General features: G+C 36.5%; 1 protein-coding gene across 1 annotated transcript in view; it reads left to right on the forward strand.

Moving 5' to 3' along the window:
- Positions 1-22,718, forward strand: part of LOC103810720 (1-phosphatidylinositol 4,5-bisphosphate phosphodiesterase epsilon-1-like) — a gene marked incomplete at its 3' end in the record, with an annotated part of 100,277 nt that overhangs the window by 22,719 nt on the left and 54,840 nt on the right. Inside the window, 1 exon segment of the mRNA XM_009083636.1 lies at positions 20,367-20,655. Within this exon segment, the coding sequence (XP_009081884.1) occupies positions 20,367-20,655 (289 nt within the window).

A 22,718-nucleotide genomic window follows, 5' to 3' on the forward strand; every position in this document is an offset into this window, starting at 1 on the left:
CATTCATTATATTAAGTTTTCTTAATTTCGAACAATTGTCGTTCCCCTACTTCACAGTGGAAATAGAAGCTGCCACTGGTACTGGAATGATTATAGCAAAGATGGACATCTTTTCATTGATAATCTCCCAGTAAAAGTGTGGCTTCCCCTAATGAAGAAAGTGGTTTTGATGAAATGAAGGTACAGATTTGTCATCTAAGATGTCCATTTTCTAAATATTAGCAGGTATAACATATGTTTCTTTCTGTTTCCAGTAACACATTTGGCAGGCCAGCTAAGGAAGAATAGCTGCCTTTTGTAACTTGTAGTTGCAAAGCATATATGATGGGAGGGGATTTCTTGGAGGAGCTATCTGTGCTGCAAACCTCAGCATGGTTAGAAGTGTATCCAACATGTTTTCTGTGGGAGAGGTATCTTTAAATATTTATATGATAAGTCTCCATCAAAGATTCCCAATTTTGACAGATGCATTTCAAAAGAGTTAATCAGTAGCAAGAAGGTAGAAAGCAGAATGATGTACCAACTGTGTTGTTGCTCTGTGTAGAAACACACTCATTATTGGGCATAAAATAGGCAAAGAGACTACAGCTATCCCTCTCACTGATTCCCCAGATGGACTCTCCTTCTAGCACACTTTTTCTGTTGCTCTTTTCCTCAAATGCAATTGATTAATCTCTATTTTCAAATGATGTAATTAAATTGGTGTACTTGGAAGAGTTGTTTACCCTGTTCTTTTCATGCCTGGGAATTCCAAGGGGTAGTCTTCTAAACACAAATCCATACAGGAAAAATGAGTCAAATTTTAGACTATCCTGAAGTCATGCCTTGTCAATCAAAATGACATTTGCCTGGACAGTAACAGCTAAGGTATTTCTTCTGGCTTCAAGCACTTGAGAAAATAAACCAGAAATTGGTATTAGGGAATTTGGGGACTAAAGCAAGTGTTGTAATGTCAAGGCAATACCAGAAAATCAGGGATTAGAGTTAGACAAATTATTTTCTTCTGAAGAAAAGTTCTTCACATGTAACTGTTGTATGTTATTTCATTATTTTTAGTGGAAGGAAAGATTCTATATAAAAATAGATAGAACGTATTCCAGAAGGTCTTATTCAACAAAATAACACATATGATATTGTCTTTGCTTCAGTTTTGGAAAAGTGAGAAAACTCTATAGTAATACCAGAGCTTAAAACAGCTCTAAAGTACTGATCTTTGGAGTGTTTAATGACAAGGTGTTATGAAGTTTTGTAATTTGTTTTTTAATAGAACTCAGCTGTTTCCTGCTATTTTTGCATTACTTGCCTAGATATGATGTTACATATAATATGGATAGTCCTGATAAGTACAGTAATATTAAAACACTTGTTACAGTTTTCTTCAGGAATCATTGTGTCTGTTTTCTGTGTACATGAACAATGCTCTCTGTCCTGTGCTGTCTGTACTTGTTGCTCTCTTAATTATTGTAAGAGAACACTGAAAGGAAGCTCTCAGGTTTTACTGATAGCTGCATGTTTTGCAGGTTGTTTATTTTCCCAGCACTCTAGAGTGCAGCTGTAGCATATCTTTTCAGAGTTTTTCCTCTGTGTTAGTGTTTCCATAACCATAAGTGAAGGTATCTTAAAGGCAGTAAGTGGTGTGTCATGTTATTTAAAATGTTTTCAGAAGATCTGAAACTGTCATGTTTACTTCGCAGCTTCTGCTAGTCGGTGGCTCTTCAAAGCTTCTGTTAGGCAGTGCCTTTCCTGCTTTTACCTTAATCATCATTACCTTAGACAATTTTGTTTTTTCTTTCCTTTCCATGGCTAGTTATTCTCACCTATCATCACTTTCCAGTCAGTCTTATGTCCACCAATGAAGTTATTGAAGACCAGTATTTGAGGGTAAACTAAATAGTAACAAGTCACACTTCTGGGATAAAGTTATCCGAGTTACCAGATATGGAATTATTCACATTTATTTGAAGTGTCACCCACTTTAGGGACCCTTTTCTGTCTAGTGTAAGACCACAAAGCCCCAAAATACCCAGTGCTCTGCATTATTTTCATGTTGGCTCCTTCATATACTTTAATCACGTGGAAAATAGATTTGTAAAGCTGCTTATTTCAGTTCCTGCACTAGGAAAAATTCTCTTACGTCCACTCTGTGTTTCTGTGTGACCCCCTGAAAGCAGCATGCAGTCTCCCTTGGAGTTTTCAGGTTTGTAGAAAGAAGCCTTTCCTGCCTAACTTGTGCCCCCTTGTGAGGAGCTGAGTTGGGTCAGTACTGAAGGACATGGCACTGTTACAGCAGAGCAGTGTGCACAGCCTCAGCAATATGCTTGGGAACTCTTTCAAGAGGGCTGTAATTAGCAATAATCTTCTTGTGTTTATATAGCTTGTCTCAAAGGTTTTTTTCTTATTAATCTGTGTATTTTTTGCAGTGGTATAATTGTATTAGTAGCCTAGAGATGAGAACTTCAATGTGGGAGGAATTATTTTACTCGCAGTGAGTTTACATCATGCCAGTGACATTATTTTCTGTATTTATAAATACATCTTAGAAATTGCTTAATTGCTGGCATTGTAAAAGAGATTTTTTCTATAAATTCATACAATACCAAGAGTCTAAGGCAGTGCTTTCAGATAAATTTAGCATGGCATCATTTCATTTGCAGCAATGTAAACACAAACTCCAGTATGCCAGCAAAATTAAATATTAAATGTTTCAGACTTTATTATCTGTATGTCTGTGATTAAACTGAAATGCTTATGGAGTTTTGACAAGGACCAGATTCCCACTGACTGTTGGGAAAGTAGACAAGTAGGAGCTGCAGAGGTGAGGCAGCACCATGTGAATACAGCGACGGGATTAAGATTTGGCAACGTACTTCTTTTCTCTCCAGACTCTTAGGCAGTCTCTGTGGACAAGAACAGACTGTCATCTTGTATTGCTGAAAGCTAACTTGCAGTTCCTGCCTGTGTCTGCTTGTTTCAATTTCTATACAGTTTTGTCATTTTTCCTACCGCTTGCTATCATATGGATATGGTGAAGCACAAGGGGAAAAGGTATGGTTCATATAATACAAAATATGTAAGTTTTTCATGCTACAGGAATAACAGGAAAGCTTCCCTTTGTCAGAAAGAAGAACATAGTGCTGGAGAAAAATATATTCCTGGTTTAAGAGGGATATTTCTTTCTGGAACAAGCTTGTTTTTCAGTCAGTATTTACCCTGCAGATGTAAACAATTAGTAATTTTGAAAAGTCTGTGTTGTTTCTTTTTTATTTAAAATAGGCTTATAGTGCATGTGAGTGTTTGATAGCTTACTCTGTTTACTTGATTGTAAAGCTACTTGCAGAACTTTAGTACTTAAAGTTATAAAAGTCTACTTGTTTGCTTAGTATTGAGTTTTAACTCTATAAATAAAGTAATATAATTGCAGGCTTTTTTTTCCTCTTACTTTGTTGTTTTGATAAAGTACTTAGATACAGTTAATGTAGTCGGCATTAAACACCCACAAAGAATACCTGACTTACTGTGACTTGATGGAGAAATATTGCAGGTACAGCAAGGATATATAGAAAACACTATTGTTCAGTGAAGTATATTGAAATTATAAAGGTAATATATAAGGTTTGTTTTTCTGAATATTCAGTAGAATATAAATGAAAGCAAATTCTGTACCTGTCACTTCATCCACTGTAATCAATAGTAAAATGTTCAGTAGAAATGCAGTCAGGATGACGTTTGACTATTATGTATGTTTTTATATATGTTAACAATACTGTTTTGTCTCATTCTCCCATCATGTGCGTGTGAAATTTAAATTACAGGCAGCTCACTACACACTAGTGATGATAGTGAGTGAATTCTTTGCTTGTCTCAAACATATGTTGTACTTTTAAATAGTCAAAAAACCTTGGAAATTGTCTAATGTTCAAGTGTACTGGACTAGTGTTCCAGTAAAGTACTATGTTGCAGGAATTTAAACTATGAACAGTTGCTTTTGACTTGGCACAAGCAATTTATTGTGTAGGTTGGTTAATGAGGGATCCAAGTACCTACTTTTAAAAATAACACGATAATGTTATTTTTTTTCATAAGCTTTAATGATTAGTAAGAATAAGCTGTGATGGTTGCACTTACTGAACACAAAGTGTGTGTCTGTGTCAACTTGCCTTATTTTCACTTTACATAGCAGGAGGAGTTTTACCTCTCTGATGCTTTTATGTCTTAGTGTTGTAGCTTTATTATGTTAAAAGCAAATAACCTGGAACATTATGACAAAGCTTAGAGGTCTTCAGTAAAGGGCCCAGATATCTACTTCTTTCTTTGTGCTGCTACAAAGTGATAAAACAAAGGGGAACTGAATTTTGAGGCATTATAAATAATGTTAAAACTCAGGTATACTGTGGTAATGTCTGGCAGCATTAGGATGTGGGACTTATTTTCCAAGGAGCAGAATAAATGCATAGGAAGATAAAATTCCTGTTTTAAAGTGTGTACATGGTGATAAAAAAAAGGTGAGTTGTGAGATATACAGATATATTAAATGACCATAGTGATAAACAGTATGTATGTGAATCTGGGCTTTCGCTGCTGTATTAGTCCAGAGGAGTGATGTCCTGTGAATAGTGTAAATACACGGCTAGCTAGTCAGAAGGTAAAAAACAAAAAAAAAATTACTAGACTAAGATGTTAAATTACAGTCACACATTTGTCAAGTACATATTGAGAGTGCAGTTATCAAAACCATATCAACTTAGTTTATGGAATTGTATTTGTTGCCATCTTTACATGTTCTTACTTCTCTGTTAGTTTAGAGAGAGGTCATGACTCTCAGCAAGTGTCAGTCATTTGAATAGAACTCAACTAGTGCTCAAGCTTTACATTTTGAGTTTTCATAAGCAGCTAAACCTCCATCATTGCTTCATTTTTTGTTTTCATGTGGCCTTTGATAGACAAATCTTCACAGGAAGATTTCATTGTAGGAGAATGTATTAGTACAGTTTGTAGAGTAACTTTTGGGATACAAAGACTCAATTTTAAAATAGATTTTAGAAGTACATATCTCAGATGGAAACTCCTTTATTTCACCACAGGATTGCTCTTTTTTATGCTAGTATTATAATAAGTTTATATGTTTAATGTGGATTTGTGGTTTGATGGGACCTCTGTTATAAAAAGCATATGAAGACTTTACCGTCAATGGAACAGATTGTCCTTGATATGCTTCTGAGAAAATAGGAGTCTGGAAATTATCTCTGTTTGTTTATTCTGTACAGCAGTAAAAATCCTTTAGATCTCCATAACTTTTAGAAAGTACTTTTTTTTTCTGGGTTTTTCTGTCCCTAGTGTTGCCTCAAGTTCTTATCATAGCGTTGTTTGTGCTTCCTGCTTATACTCAGAATGATGCTGCTGTGACAAAAATGCCCTTAAAAATCTTAAGAGTGTACTTGTCAAGTTGCAAGTGTTTGGGACTTCAGTAAAATGTTATACTACTATTAGAGTTTCATGGAAACATACGACACTTTCAATGTTTTCCCATCCTTCTCTGATAATTATTTAAAACAAGAGAGCAAACAACCTTTTTTGCTTGGTAGTTAACTGAAACATCCACTGCAAATTTTCCTCCCTCAAGTACATGAATACTTTATTATGCACATGAAAACTTGCTGCAGTTAATTCAAAACAAATCTGTACTCAGCTCTCCCAAAGCTCCTTCTCACTAAGGTGAAGCTTTCAACAAAGTTTAAAGAATCCTAAATTGGACGTGTGTACTTAGAGATAAATGAGTCAAAGGTTTTTTCAAAACTAGTGTGATAGTAGAAAGAGAAGCTTATAATAGGAATCCACATTTTAGCTTTCTTTTTGAGAAGTTAAGCATACACATAGGTCACTCATGTGTAATTCAGTGTAATATAATTGCAGTTTATAAAAATGATTACACTGAGCAGAGTGGCTATGAATTTTGGTAAGGAAGCTGTTGTATATACAAAGTTTAGTTGAAGCTAATGCTGAAGCAAAATAAATCTCATGGATGACTAAACTGTAGTCCCTGGGTCTGTAACAATCCCCAGAGAATAAGGAAAGTTCATTTAAAATATTTTTGTTCTTCTGGTCTTAAGCCAGATGCCTTAAATTCTGAAAATCAAGCCTCCAGTGACATTCCACTCCAATGGGAAAAGAAAGGAGAACATACACTCTGGTCCTGCAGAAACTTCATCGACTGTTAAAAAGTGGAATTTAAATACTGAACTAATGTGCTTTCATTCCTACCCCATCGTTCAGTCACTCTCTCATTCTCTCTCTTAAAACGAGTATATTTACTTTTAAAAAGCATCTTTAAGAAGTGATGAAGGAATTGGAACTTTTGAAAACTGCAAAACATTAGATTATCTGTTTTGTGCATTTCAGGCACGTGGAACTGAACTGAAAATATAATTAAGGAATCAGTGTTCCATGTTTAGATTTTGGAATTGCCTGCCAAAACTCCATTTGGAGACAGCATCAATTTTAGCTTAATCATAGTGTTACAATCCTTTCATCTTTTCAGCAGATTCAGATGAAACTCAACAACTTTTGGTGACAGTTAACCAGCACACTTTGGTAGATGCAGTTTTATTCTAGCATACAGTTATTTTAATGTACGTATGGCTATTAGTGTGTATAGTAGAGTATCCATCATCAGAGTTGTGTCATAAAACAAAAACATGACGTGAAAATTGAATGTACTGTGTTCTGCGTGGCAGTTATTTGTTTTAAGGCAGCAGTTGAACCAGCTGGGAACAAGGAAAACAGAAAATTATTTCTTTGGGATACTGCATTGTGTGTTAGTTGTTCTCACTGTCTTTGTGTTTTTAGCATTCCTAAACTTCAGATACTTTCTATGGATACAGTATGGTCTTCCTTAGCAGCTAATGACTAGGGGAGATGAATAGTGTTGAAGGTACTATGTGACTGATTCAAGATACCAACATGAGTAAAATTGCTTCATTGTACCATGGTGGCTTATTGATATTGCTTAGTTTCAGCCAAAAGTTTTATTATAAAAATTTGCAAGATAGCCCTTTTCTATTTTTGTCTTTTTTGGGGGTTGTTATTTTATGCTCATTGTAAGCAGTGATGAATGAAGATTCACATTTTATGAGTAAATTAAGATTAAATGCTTCATTTAAAAATGAAGTTCAAAGTATTGACAGTCTATGGTTACTCTGGGCAAGGAATGGTGCCTTTTCTATTTCTGGGTAATTTAAAAAAACCCTGAAAGTGGAAAATGCCTCTTTATAGAACAAAGTTATTTTGTTTCATGAAATCATGTTCTGTAGCCTGACCTAAAAGTCTACTAAACAATTCAGTCATGAAAACTCTGAGAATTTCCTGGCCCCTAAGTACTATCCAAAATAATCTTATAATTATTCATGTGACCCTATGAACCCAACAGCTGAAGTACAGGCAAACAAATAGACATGGATTCAGTGTCTACAAAATTAGAAAATGAGAACTAGATTTCCTGTGCTAAGGAAAATTTGCTCTTTTATTAGCTATATGCCATGGGTAGGAAGGAAAAATTTTACAGCTATAATAGTTTGCCTGCTGATCTTTTGCAACAATATCACTTGCAATTGATTATAAATGAAAATATTTAGCGATAGAGCAAGTTTCTGTTGTATTTTATGTTTATGGATTGCTTAGGTTTCTGACTGTAGATCCAAACCATAGACTGTTTCTGATAGATTTGGAAAGATCCACCCTTCAGTGTAAATCCAGGGTGTATAGTACAATAGAATCCCAATATAAGCAATTTTTGATGCAAATAATAATAGTGGTTGTATCACTACAGAGGCATTTTTATTACATGTATGTTGTGTTTGAGCTTTGGCGCATTTACTCAGAGCTTGAGTAAGCTCAAGCAATTCTAAGCAGTTCCTCTAGTTGCAGGCATGCAACATCACACTCTTGCCATCTTAGTGCTGTGAACTTTAACCCTTACCATTGGTTATCTTATGGATTTTAATGTGAGAGCCACAGGAGTGAAGAAGACTGTATGCTTTCTGAATCAGTTAGGTAAGTATAGATATTTTTACTGAACAGGAGTTTTGCAGAAGTAACTATAGTCAACTTTGACAAATAGATAGGCTTGTAGAAAGAGGATGAGAAACCAAATGTAAGGAGTGGTGAGACATTGTCTTCAACAGCCATACTTTTTAGCTTTTCTGTTTGGTTCTTTGTTTTTAAGATAGTCATATTGACAGGAGATCTCTTAAGGTGTCTTTTTTTTTGCTGTACTGTGTGTTACTCCTCGAACTTATTGTCAATTTGTAGTTCAGCAATATGCAACTAAGCTCATCATTCAAAGTTGTTTAAATAATCAGTTCACATGAATGGCAATGCAGTGATTATTTTAAATGTAGGAGTTCTGTGGAAGCCTTTCCTCAAATGAGAAGAATAGAGTTGTCACTAAGGTACAAAACCATAGAGATTTCTGTCTGATGCATGTGTGTGGGTTTTTGTTCATTTCTTAGAGAAAATCTAGACTTGCTATTGCTCCACAGATAGAAAAAAAAGACACTTGAGAAGGCTGTTGGGTTCCTCTGCTTTGAGTGCTTGGTATTCAATTGTCTTGAATTCACCTGTCACACCACTGGTATTTTGCAAATGAAAAATATGAACATGATGCCTGTTTGAAACCTTTAATGACCTAATTGATATAACTAATTTTTTGTACCTTTGAAGAAAGTAAGCCTTCAAGGATGTATTAAATAGAAGTTTTGGTGGCTTCTGTTAGAATTTCTTACTACATTTTACTTGCATTTGGAAAGCTCAGAGATCCATTGTAATAGTAGCATCCCATTACAGTTTTGATGTTCCAAAGGCGTACAGTGAAAGGTGGAATTTACAATGGAAATGTGCATCTCTTCAGTTGAAATTACTGAATCATGACATGTTTTAATATCTAAGTGGTTTGACTGTTATTTCAATCTGCTTAGCCTAATTAGTCTATTCTAGATGTAACAGTTACAGTAAAGCTTCTATGCTGAATGGAAATGTTAACCTTCCAGTCTTTTTCTTGGTTTAAATACTTTTTATAACACACCTGTGAAGTTTTATACGAATGAATTTTCTTTCAACAGTAAGAGGCATCAAAAGTCATTATTAAAATTTAATTTTAAAAAGTGATCATGTGCAGTGCATATACTTTCATGTTATAAACAAAGTAGGCAACTTTGAAAGCTAATAACTCAAGAAATTCCAATGCAGAAATTTGAACAGGTGTTCAAAGACATGACCCATGTCAGACTAGTAAAACTAGTATCTTTTAAGTAAAAATACCCGAAGTGTGCATTACTTACGTGGAAATAATGCAAATGTTTGCATAGAGTAATTTAATTTATTTAGCTACCAAGACAGCATATTGTTTGTGAGTGAATTTTTTGATGAATGTTTGGAGGGAGTAAATGAGAACTGAGGAAATAAAAAGGGAGTCCTGGCTGCACAGAGAATTGACAAGGGTAGAACAGCTAACAGAAATTTAGCTCAGAGTAATAAGCTGAGAAGTATTAGAAAAATATAAAAATTAATTAAAATGAAGAAGTTAGCAAACTTAGTAATCAAATAATTAATAACTATTAATAACTATACATTTTTTCACATATACTTTTGTACCAAGAGAAGTATAAATAGCTGACCCTGCTGACCAGAAAGTGACATTTTTTGCCTTTTCTGGGTAAGATTGCAGAGATCTCTCTCTCTGGCAAGGGCATTGTTTCACATTGCTGGAAAGTGATGTGAAGAGCTCCTATGTTGTGCTTGGTGTAATCCTTTCATTTTCTCCTTAATTAAATTGAAATTTCAAGTATTTATGAAAAATCTTATCTTTCAAATGACAGTTAGTTGATGCCTTTTCTCAGCCTCTGTTTTTATACCTAAAATTGATTGTCCTTAGTAGTCATTCGGATCTAAAGTATATTACCTGCCATGATTCTTTAACAGCAGGACTTTCTGAGGGTGGAGATGCTGTGTTGAACCCGTGTCCCAATTAGGTCACATTGCTTTTTTTTTCCTTTAGTAAGGGCTATTAAAATTTGTACCATTACCTTAGAGAAATGGAAAATTAGTAAGTATTAGTAACCAAGTTTTATCAAAACTGGAATTGAAGACTTGTTGGAAGTTTGGACCTGCTGTTACAATTTCTGTTCATAAGTAAATCCAAGTCTCAAATGCCTTTGGTTTTTAAAAACTGTATCATCATTTTCTTATGATCACAAATGAAAAGATTTCCCTACTAAAGACACTGGTCAAGTACCAAAACTGAATGGCAGTGGCTGATGATATTTCTGAAGAATCTTGAGCTATGTTTAAGGATTGCCTGTGCAAGATGGTTTGATCCTCATTAAATTCAGTTTCTGCTCCTTGAAATGATCTCATCCTCAACAGGATGCAATTCATAAGAAATACTGGCTGGTGAGGTAATGCAGATTCTGTAATTGCAATTGAAGCTGTAGAAAGTTCACAGAATATCAGTTAATGAATATTGGTATTTGGGCACATCTGGGCTTGTTTGCTCTTCTGGCAGCCTTCCAGCTGCGATCGACATGGCTCTCCCTGTTACTAGGGTCAACTCATCTGTTTTCCTGTGTGTCCTCTGCTGCTCTGTGCCATGTTGCCCAGTTATAACTTACTGTGTAGAATTAAATGTGCAGCCAAAATTGCTGTGGAACAAGTGAGCATTATTGCTCTGTAGCACAGTACTCTGTCTTGTGCTCTGTCCTGATGTAAAGATCTACAACTTCCTCATCCTTGAAGAGTGCATGAAAGTTTGAAAAGTCTTTGAGAACAGACATTGCAATAAGGATTGACTAAACAGCTGCTGTAAGGCTGTCCAAGGCAGACAGGTCACCACAGTGTTTTTTCTAAATGGTTAGAACCTGAAGATCAGTTACAGAAAAACAAAGGAGAATTTCTGAGTCTCCCACAGTGACTGTGACACTAAACACTATTGGGAAAGCCAGGAGTGAATTAGTTTGTTGTGAGCATGTTGGAACAAGCATTGACTCCTATGATGAAGACCGTTATTCCTTTCTTGTGATGTGCTCTCTCCTTCAGGTGTGTAAAGGGACTGGACACGCTCTGCTGGACACACCTCCTCTGCTAATTGTATGCACCCTGCCCCAGGGAGGGCAAATTCCTTTTGACTCTGTAGTTGTATTCCTGTCGTAAGGAAAAAGTGATCCTATATCCTAGATTGTATCTTGGCATCATGTCCACTCTTCTCCCCCTCACAGTTCTGGGGCAGTGAGGACATGGCATACAGTGTTTGCTTTTACTCACTGCCTGCAATTGCAAATTATGCAATCAGAGATCTTTTTGTAAAATCACAATCTTGTTAAGTGCATTGAACAAATGCACACAATGCAAAAAAAAAAAAAAAAAAAAACCATGGAAAAATCAAACCAAACCCCCACTGTAGTTCATTTTACTGTTTCTTTCCTCTTTTCACTACTCCTGTTGACTGCATTCAAAGCATAGAATCATAGAATATCCTGAGTTGGAAGGGACTCACAAGTCCAACTCCTGGCCCTGACCAGGACATCCCCAAGAACCACACCATGTGCCTGAGAATGTTGTCCAAACACTTCTTGAACTGTGGCAGTCTTGATTCCATGACCACTTGCCTGGGGAGCAGTTCCAGTGCCCAGCTACCCTCTGGGTGAAGAACCTCTTCCTAATACCTAAATTAAATCTCCCCTGACACAACTGTTCCCTCAGGTCCTGTCACCAGTAAGGAGAGAGATCAGTGCCAGCCCCTCTGCTTCCCCTGAGGAGGAAGCTGTAGATTGCTATAAGGTCTCCCCTCAGTCTCCTCTTCTCCAGGCTGAACAAGCCAAGTGAGGCTTCTCCTCTATGCCCTTCACCATCTTCAGCATCCTCAATGTAGTGATGCTTAAGTTATTTCTACCTCAGCTATCTACTCAGAAGTCTTCCCCTTCATCTTTCCTGGTGCTTCCATGCTCGTGCACTGCTGCAGTGAACAAACCTTCGTATTTCTTGCATTCTCAGTGCAGTTCCTGTTTTAGATCTTTATAGTATCCCAGACAAAAGATGAATAACTCCTGTGATCCACACCACCTTAAACATGGCTGAACCACCTTGTAGGAATTTATCAGGTACTGTGCATAACTGTAGTACTTTTGATAGCTGTGGGTATGTATTTCGAGGAAGGCTTTCTCCCTGCCTCTGCCCTCCCAAGACAATACAGTATTCCGAGTATTTTATGAAGTGCAATTCACATTGTACCATGGCTCTATGTTCTCTAATTTTCTAGGCATCTTTTTAGCAGTCTAGGGATATTTTAAGGACTTTTTCCACTACAAAAAAGTAGTATCTCAGCAGTCAAGATATTCTGTTTAAGCACCCTGTGAAAATACATAGAGAGAGAAAAATGTGAGCAAGTTAAGGTGTAGAGGACACTGTTAACCAGTGATATTCTGAACAGTCTTTGCCCAGTTGCATATATATCACAGTAAATGTGTGTTTATAGCTCTAGCTTTCTTGCTGATGTGTTGCCAAAACAGCCTTTAATTGCTATTTCTTGAAGACAGATGCAAACCTGCACCAAATGGCTGTGGTTCAGGAAAAGTTGATGACAGTTCTTTTGCTCCTGGTAAAGCTGCAAGCAGGCTAGATGGCAGGTGCCATTGCTGGAACTGCTGTCAGTTCTGCTTTGCAGGGCAGTTGTTGGCTTGCAAAGCCAGCAGAAGGGTGGCATTCAAATAAATCTCCAAAAGCTGTTGAGTGTTAGGAAGGGCATCATGATATGTAACATTCTATTTTATTTTATTTTATTGTAATCTGGGATGGATGTTAATACTTCAAGAATGTTGCCTGTTAGCCAAAAGAGTTGGATCATGAGATGCTGGGAGAGGATCTGTGGGAATTTTTTGAGTTTGACGCCAACTTGCAAAACTGCAGTTGTTTCCAGATAGCTGTTCCCATATTTGCCACAGTGCACCTAGGGAGAAACTGCAATACTCATGATAAACAATAAATTAGAGAAGCCTGGGATAGGTAATGAATCTCATGCAAATTTCAGTGCTGGTACAATTTAGTAAAGCTTATGGATGACTCTTTGTTATCATCCACTTCAGATTGAATAGTAAGTTAGGAATGGAATTTAACTAACCACAGATTTTATCCCTTGCCCTACCTGTTGTTGTAAACTATCAGAACTTTGTAAGATACATAGCCAAATGTTTGATCAGCTTGCTTGGCGTTTCCTTATTCAGTCACAGGCTGCTGAGTAGCACCAAGAAGATAATGTTCTAGCAGTCTAAACTTTCAACTCCAAACACTGAAAAATACTGCCCAAAATGTTCAGTTTCTTGAAAGAGTTTCTGAAGGCCTCACCTATTTGATTGCTAAAGTGAACAAGACTTTTCAGTGAACAGAGCTAAGAAGCAGTCCTGGCAGAGCAGACCTTTGTGCTGTTCATAGCAGCAGCATCTGTCAAACACAGTAATATCCTTTGGCTTTGAACAACCTGCACCACTGTTTGAGGTATGGGGCTCTGGCGTGTCTTGTTGAGAATATTATGTACACAATGGAAAGAAAGAAAGGTGTATACACTGTTCTAGGCATAACAGAAAATGCATACAGTATTTAATGTATTTCAGTTCTTGTAATTGTCAGAAATTGTTAGAAAAGATTCATATTTTTAAAAGTTCATGAATTAAAGATTTCCTTCTTCCTGAAAATTGGGAAAGTATACCTATATAATTGTGGCACCCCTGCTTTTCTTCTGTGAAAGTCAAGTGAAGGTTGCCAATCTTTGACCTTTTTGATTGCAGAACATTTGTAGTGATACACATTTGAACCAATATTTGGTCATCTCTCTTGTTTTGAAATGTAATTTTGTAGCTGGAACCCTTTGAACCCATATTAATGCATAGTGACATTTACCTTCTGTCCTGAAACTGACAGATGTTGTAAAATTGTCAGAAAAATATGGTACATTTACCAATTTATTTATTTTCTTTTATATAAAAGGTGTTTATATGTATTTTCAATTTTGCCAAAGATTTGACTTTTTGCAGGGAAAGTCTGAGTTGTAATGAAGTTGCATACAGATGTTTGTTAGCTTGCTGTTTAATATAAAATATTTTTGCTTTTGGACATGTCTTTCAGCTACATTTTGTTGTAATTGAAGTAAGATATTTTTCAGAATTTTAATTGGTGACTTTAGCAGTAGCAATAGAAAACACAATACAAACATTTTTGCTGTAGCTTTTAAATTGTTCTTTTATTACAAGGTGTTTTTTTCCTTGATGTTGCAAACATCCATCTCTACAGAATCTGGTTTTTGGCTGTCCTCTTAACTGAATTTTGGGGTGAATTTGTCTGCAGAGATGCCTGAGCTTTATGAGAGTGCAGAAAGGAGGCTGATGAGGGAAGCACTATAACTAGTGTCAGTAGTGCTGTAAGCAATAAACATGCACAAACCTTCTCAGAAATGGGATCTCTGGCTGAGACAGTGCTGAGAAATGGATAATTTGTTTGGAGCTAGTTCAGGTTGGAATACCACAGTGCTTTTCTGGAACTGGCCTTCATTATCCAAGTGTCTTTGTACCCACAGTGTTTACTCAGACTAGGTAATTGTAAATGAAGAGTGGAGAACTGACTGTACTAAATAAATTTGCTTCTATTTTTGCACTGTTCACTTCTGTAATTTTTGCAGGAATTATTTTTGAGCCTATTGAACTAGATTAGAAACAAGGTCAGTAATTACTCTGTATTGAAATCTATATGAGTGCACAAGACCTGCCTTTAAATCCCAGATCAGCAACAGACCTTTTTTCATAGTTTGCTCTGTTTTTCAGCCTTTCTGCAGATCCCAATTAACAGTTGTTTGATCCAACATCTTTGAAAATCAAGTGGTTAACAACTTAGCACTGCTCAGAGAGTATTTAAGTGACTGGTTCTCTCACAGGGTACTGCATCAAGGATCAATGTTAAAAATAATCACATTCAAAATGGCTTTTGCATTTGTAACTAAATGTTCCTTAGACTACCAGCTTCATTCTTGTTTAAGCAGAATAATTTTGGCTGGTGCTTTCAGGTTAATTTGATGAGCAATTGTTCAGGTAAGAATGTTGGGGAAAGCAATTTATTAATAGAAAAATGCATTAGGAAATTTGTTTATTTCCACTTTAAATATCATTTTTTCAAAAGGTGATAATAGTAAGGAGTAATAGGGGAATATTCTTTCATTTTTGTTTTAAAAAGTTTGTCCCCACAATATCATTAGAAGAAACTGCCAGTGACAAGTGCTGGTTTTAGGTAGGCAATATCATTGCAAAAAATCCATTTCTTAATCTATTATGCCTTCATACTTTAGTAGTGATCTTAAAATGTCATGGGTTAACCAGCATGGGTATGGTCGTAACATGGATGGGATAAAGACAGGAAAACCCACCATACTTAGAAAATTACTTGCATCACTTGTTTTTTAAAGTTTATTAAATAACCTGTCTGAAGTGTGATACTGGAGTGTCATTTTGGAAGACACAGAACTGAACTATTGACAACTGTGCATTAATGCCTCATTCTTTTCTTCGGAGCAAATACTCTGATACCTGTGTTTCCTCTTTCAGCCCCTTCCCCTCCCCCCCAAGTTCACCTTACATACCAGTTTCCTTCTGCCAAAAGTGCTTTTTTCACAGCAGATTGCTCTTTCTTTCCATGCTACAGATACTTGAATTTCACTGTCGTAGAATAAATACATGTAAAAGCAACTGGAATGGTCCTTGGTCATGACTTCCAAGAGATCACTGTTCTAGCTTCATTTGCTCACTGTTAGTAAGGGTTTTCTTCTGAAAAACCTGCAGTGCCAAAATGAAAAATCACCATCAGAATTTCCTTATTTTAATGTAATTTTTCTTGGAACAGAACAAATTTGGAAAGAGCAGCATTTCCTGCGATGTTAATTGTGTTTAGGCTTGTATGTTCTGTAAAAGCCTTGTGTTTTCAAAGGAGATATTTAAGTAATCTTCAAAACATGTTGTCCTGAGAGTTATTACTTGTTAATATACCATTCTGGTTTACAGGCATTTGAAATTGCTATAGAAACATGCAACAAATGAAGGCTTTGTGTCTCAGTAAGGCTGTGCATGGGCTGTCAGCAGCCCTTCCTCATGGAAACTCTGTAGGTGAACAGCCAGGAAATCAGACTGAGATGCATAGTACCAGCCAAGCATACACACACACCTCCTACATTTCAGCATTTCATTTTGATCACACTTGATATATTGACAGAGGATTTTAGAGAGAGAGTTTGGACAGATGCGGTAAAGTATTAAAGCCCCATTATGCCTTATTTTCTTTTATTTTTATAGTGTGGTAGCAATAAGCATGATTTTTCATGGCTGTTCTTTGCAATTAACTTCTTTGGTACACATGTTCTTAGTTATTACAATAAAGTTAGAGAAGTTAAGCCTTGCTGCCTAATAGTGGGGATTTTGAGGCTGTTCTTAATTCCTGTTTCTGGATTTCACATGCATCAAATTGCTGCTAGGTGTCTGGCAATATAACATGTCTCCAAGTTCTAAGATAAATACCTGGAGCAGAAAAATTACAAAAAGAGAAACAAATAAAAGATTACAGTAAGTGATACGTGTAAGTTTAAGTAATAAATCAGAACAATTATTTTTTGTGCTCTATCTAATGTTTCCAGTACAGCAGTGTGAACTCTAGCTTCATTTTGGGGGACTACCTGTCATAAACTGTAGGGCAATAAATGGTGTTGAGATTTCTGCTCTTTCTACATAGTAAACCTATAGTAATAGTGTGGAGAAAAGAATATAGTTGAATTTGCAATTGCAGTGATGATTAGACAGAAAAAGATTTTTAAGAGAAAAATAAGGAATAATTTCAAGACCAGGATGAATTGCTTGTTTTTATAGGTTTTTTTAAAAGATATTTTTAATAGCTTGACAAAATATGTCTGTTGTCACTCTCAGAAAGTTTTATTGCCTGAAGGTTATCAATGAGTTAACTAGCAGATACCATTTTAAGTTACTAGAAGCAAAACTGAGGGTGTTTTTTGAAGTAAAGTTTTCATGACTTATGGCATACGTTATTAAGAGCTGAAAAATCTATTCTGTTTCTATTTATTTTCCAAATATGGACTGGGTTGTAAAGCTGCAAAGATGGAGTACTAAATTTAATCTTTATTTTAATGCTAATTTTCATTTTGGAGTTGGAGGGCGTGGAGTTTTTTCTGTAGTATTCGGAAAAAATTTTATGCTCAAGTGATTTTTATTTCCCTTTTACTTACCATTAAAATCTCCTCAAAAATAGGAGAAAAAAGTAAAAATCTATTGAAGCCATGGTATAGTTTCATAGGAATACTAGTGCATTATTATATGGAGTTACCTCTTTGAGCTCATTTAAAAGCATTGTGGGAAAAAGAGAAAAGAGAAGGTGTTAGAATGTTTGCTTTTGTCTAAAGTAAATCTTGAGGTACTATAATTGCATATGAATGTTACCATTTACATCTGTGTTCATTACAGTGCATTTAAAATTGCAGCTCTTAGATTCAGATACTATCCTGAGCTTCTGGGGAGTTACAGCTTGATGTGTAGTAGCATCAGACTGCAGATGGCTTTGAAGTCTTTAGTCTGATATGGAAGGCAAAAGTGAATCAGGAGTGATATGCCCTTGTGAATTTTTGCTGTTTGGACAGGTAGCTGTCAGGTTAGTGCTCTGTTTGGTTCACATTCATGTTTAATTATGTGAGTCATTCTTTGGTAGTGATACGGATCATTATAACTATGTCTGCCGGGATGAACTCTAAGTCCTGGCTTGGAATCAACTTCTTTGTCTCCCCAGCAAGGTTAAGTTACTCCAATTGTCTGGCACAGTCTCTCTGAAAGGTGATTTCCCTATCAGTTACCTGAGGGATATGTTGCTATTGTGATTGTTTCAGTTCTTTTCAAAGGCTGATAAGTTTCCACATCATAAGTCTGTCTTTTTTGTAACCTCATCTGTGTGCAGCAGAGGTAACACATTCAGAACCTTAACACATCAAAACAAACAGAATTTGAAAATGTTATGTGAAGTGCAGAGTCTCTGGAGACAGCTAGTGCCCTGAAGTCTGCTTTACACAGAAGAGATTAACACCATTATTCTATGTATAATCTCCCCAGCAAAACACTGTCGCCTATTTCTGTCAACAAATGGTTTCTTTGCTTTGGCAGCTGAAAGAAATTCTAGTTGTGCAGGCAACAGAACATGCCTTTATAAGTTGCAGAACCCGATTTAAAAAATATTTTGGATGGTAACTGCAGTTTTGAGAAGTTAAATTACTTTCATTAACTAAATATTTTTTTAAACAAGCTAAAAAGACTAATTACGTCTGCTGCGTCTGACACACTCAGAATCCATGCACAGGGCAGGTTTGCTATTTCACAGTACACCTTTTCAAAAGGTACTGTTCCTTGCAGACACCTGATTAAACGGTCTGCACATAGCCCATGCAGATAAGGTACACTTTAAGAGTGTGTTTTCTGAATAAAGGTGGAGATGTGTTCTTACTGACAGTCTAAGAGTCCATAAAACTGTCACACACCAAAGGAAAGAAGATAAAGAGGCTCAAGTAAATGTCTAATATTTCCAGAGACCTCAGACCAAAGAAATTTGAGGGTTGGGGATGGAGGAAAATAGATACCACAGCATTTACTGTGTAATGCATCACAGAAGTCATATTTTAATGGAATTGAGTTATAGCCATGATCTCTGTATAGTTATATAGCCATAGACAACGTGTGAAAGTTTCTTTATTTTATGTTAATAAATGTCAGTGTTCTTTTTTAAATCATCGAATTACATTACTAGTTAAAAATATTATACTTTTAATAGAAAGTTTCACTGTTTCCCACAAGAAATGGTTAATACAGAAATTAGAGCTAAGATAACCAAGATGTACTTTAATCAATATTGTTTTGCCTGTATTCGATTTTCTGTATTATGTCAAAACAAAAAAGTAAAGAGTATGCCAAATTTTGAATTTAGTAGTTGAATCAAAGCTACTAAATTTCATTGCCTGGATGAAAGAATTTCTTTACCTAGATGAAATAATTAAATCATTGTTCACAGCTAGTAGAGTGCCAGATCCCTCATGGCAGCAGAGCATTCGAGCCCTCTTCACAGCCATGGCAGGGCAGAAGTGGATGAGTGTGCAGATCCCTGTGCCAGGAGCTGCTTCCCTCCTGGGACACATGGCTGGGCACGTGTGTGCCCTGTGCTGAGGGTGCTGCTGCCTCTGACATGTGGCGTGCACAGACTGTGCAAACAGTTTCTTATCACTTGGCTGAGCACACATGTGCTTGCTTTGTAGGACTGGATGCAGTTTCTGCCATGCTGATGGATATCTCTGTTTTGTTTACATGTGGGGAAAGATGACAACAAGAAACTAGGGATTAATTGCAAAAAAGTGTTATGAAGCCATCAGCTTATTTCTTCTGCACATCTAAAGACTGATGGGGAACAACCTTATGAAAATTGTGTCAGTGCCTGTCCTGGTGACAGTTATAATGACCTTTCCCTGTCTTATATTTTAGTTTGGTAACTTACCCTTTGTAATTACAACTCACAGATCATTGAAACAAATTATTAATGTTAATCAGTAAGTCAGCATGCAAGAATGCAAAGAATCAAGTCTCTCCTTGTATGCTAAATGAAAAGATTTCGTCCAGATTCTTGCTTTGATCATTAGACTCTTTTAAATAAGCAAACATTACTTAGTTGCTAAGCCACAGACTGAAGTTCATTAGTGTGTTAGCACAAATATTGGAAAAAGTGTACTAAACCAATATTAGAGAACCTGTGCGTAGGCTGGAAGTAATGCAATGAACGTGACACCAGAACATCTTGAAAGAGGGCTCAGAGTGATTAAAGCCATTTCTGTTTGCAAAACCCCACCCCACTCAGCAAGAAAAAGTGCCAACCCTGAGCTGATCTGTTTTTTCTGCTACTGATATCTCTAAGACCTTACTGGAAGTAGGATAGATTTAATAATCTTATAAACAATTTTGTGCGTATTCTTTATTTTAAATGTTGACGGTTGTAATGATGTGGCCTTTTTTTGTCTAGTGCTGATCCTTAAAACTGGTTTTCATTAGAATGCTTTTAACCACAGACTGAAAGCCAGAATGACATCTTACTTAAATATCCTGTTTGGGAGCCCAACTCAAAATCCTGGCAAATCAGATACAAAGATATTGCAGGTTGTTGAATTTTACAGGAAGTCATGGTAATTTGGAATTTTTTGATGTTCAGTGTATTATCTTGAGCAAAAGAACTAACAGTCCATGTTTTTCCATCCTTCACAGATCTTCAGTACAGTGAGAGAAGAGGAAGGAGCAGAAGATATTTTTGAATATATTCCTCATCTTCTGCGAAAACTCCCAACGTTTGTTACAGACTGTACATGCAAATGTGATGGTTTCTGTGTAAAACCATGTGCAACAGGTGCTTACTGTCAATATCGTGCCACTTTACAGAGGACTGCACTCTCTAACTATATAACTGGTGCTTTACTAGAAGCAACTACGTCATTGGGAGCAAGAAGTGGTCTTTTAAATATCTTTGGAGGATCAACTGGAAGAACAATGCTTAAAGGTAATGAAGATTTTCTTATCTCTGTCCACTTCAAGTATAGGGTGGATTACAAAATTATTAATACTATATAATATTATGTAGTTTATATCCTCATATAGGAAGTTAACAGATAGAAAAGGTTTTCATGTTTTCAAGTGTTTTCCTTTCCAATCATTGTGTGTCATAATGACTAGCTATGTTAGTTTAAGGAAGCAAAAAGGCATGCAGAACTGGAAAGATTCTTGCTACAAAACTGACATCTTTTCAGTTTTTGTTCTTTTTGGAATCTTTTCCACTGCATTCAAAGTTAATGCCTAAGCCATTGTTTTTAGGGTGTTCCTCTGTGTGATATTTGTCATTGACCAAGTGCTCCTGCTCATGGACTAACTTGGCTCAGAACTTGAGAAAAGAGTATATATACACACTACTTGGTTATTGTTGTTGTCATTATACAGTTAGTTGTCAGCGTAGCACTGTGTGGTTAAATATGTACAATTCATTACTGATTTATTGTTGGTCTTCTCCCAGGTCCATCATCTTTCTAGTATTGGATCATTTCAAATAATGTGTGCATTGTCTATTTGGAAAATGCCTGTTGGAGGGTGGATGTTGCATGCTAAATTTCCATGCTGATCATCTTTGTAAACAATAAGAATGTGACTTAGTCTGGTCAGTTTTGGAACTTAAACAGACAAGGGCATTCTTAGTACAAATTCATTGCACTAAAACATGGTTTTGTACAGAATGATACCTGTATTATCAATTAACTTTTAATTAATGCCTAGAATATTTCATAACTTACTCAAGCATGTGGAGATTTATCATCATCTGATATACCCTAACAAAAGGGTGTAGGATCTCAGTTATACAATGATAGAAATCATGTATGTGGATATTATGATTTGTGTGGTTCTTCAACTAATGCAGATACTGAGCTCATTCTTACAGACAAATAATGATATAGTTTATGCTTGGATCTGGTTGTCTTATTTTTATTCTAAGGAGTGATCCTATCAAGTTTTAATTAGACTCTCTTTAGGTGAAGCAAATGGCAGAGAGAGGCACTTAAAATATTATAAGAGGTACAGATGGCAAACTGTAGCATCTGAGTGAATTTCGGTACGTTGAGTAACATTACTAAACTTCACATACCATCATTGTCTCTGAGACAGAGCTATGTACAGTACAGTGTCCTATTTTGGTAGGGTTTTCCTTTTTATATTGTTTGGGTTTTATTTGTTCTGGGGACATGAGTGCTTTAGAAAAATAAACATGTACATTCCTGTGACAGCTCTGGAAGGCAAGGTTAAAAGAGCTGAGTTGTGTACTTGGTGGTGCAGTGTGGTGGACCTTCCTCCTACAGAGCAGAAGAGAGCACAGAGTTTTGATGCCCTAGACCTGATTGAGACTCTGAGGATGCTCTGTCCCCTCAGTATAAATGTCAGCCTCCTGCAGGGCATGTTGCTACAAGGGGCTGAAATGCCCAGCTGGTGACTGTCACTGTAGGCTCCGGCAGAGTTCTGAAACTGGAAGCAGCATCAGTAATTAGCTCAGGCTCACTGAGCTGTTAATATGGCTGCATCTTTTTATGGAGCCTGACCTAGTGACTGCACGTGTGCTGTGTGCCAGCACACTTTGCACTAGTTTGGGGACCTCTGTGGTGCCAGAATTACATGGTGTATGTTTTTGTTGTTGGATTTATCACTGGACACAGAATGGCATGGGAATACTTCACTTGATAGTTGTTTGGAGGTGTTGGAAAGGGAATATATTGATTCTGGTATGGTTTAATATTGTTGTGGTTTAATCCTGGCAGGCAGCATCATGCTGCCATTCATTTACTTCCCCACGATGGGATGGGAGAGAGAATCAGAAAGGAAACAGTGCAGAAATTCATGGATTGAGTTGAAGACGGTGTAATAGATAAAGGAAAAGCTGCGTGCACAAGCAAAGCAAAATACAGAGTTCATTCACTACTTCCAATCAGCAGGCAGGTGTTTATCCCTGCCCATGAAAGCAGGGCTCCATCAGGTGTAACAGCTTCTTGGGAAGCCAAACACTGTAACTCCAAATGTACACCCTCT

This window comes from Acanthisitta chloris, unplaced genomic scaffold (genome assembly GCF_000695815.1).
Source record: "Acanthisitta chloris isolate BGI_N310 unplaced genomic scaffold, ASM69581v1 scaffold21371, whole genome shotgun sequence".
NCBI lineage: Eukaryota > Metazoa > Chordata > Aves > Passeriformes > Acanthisittidae > Acanthisitta > Acanthisitta chloris.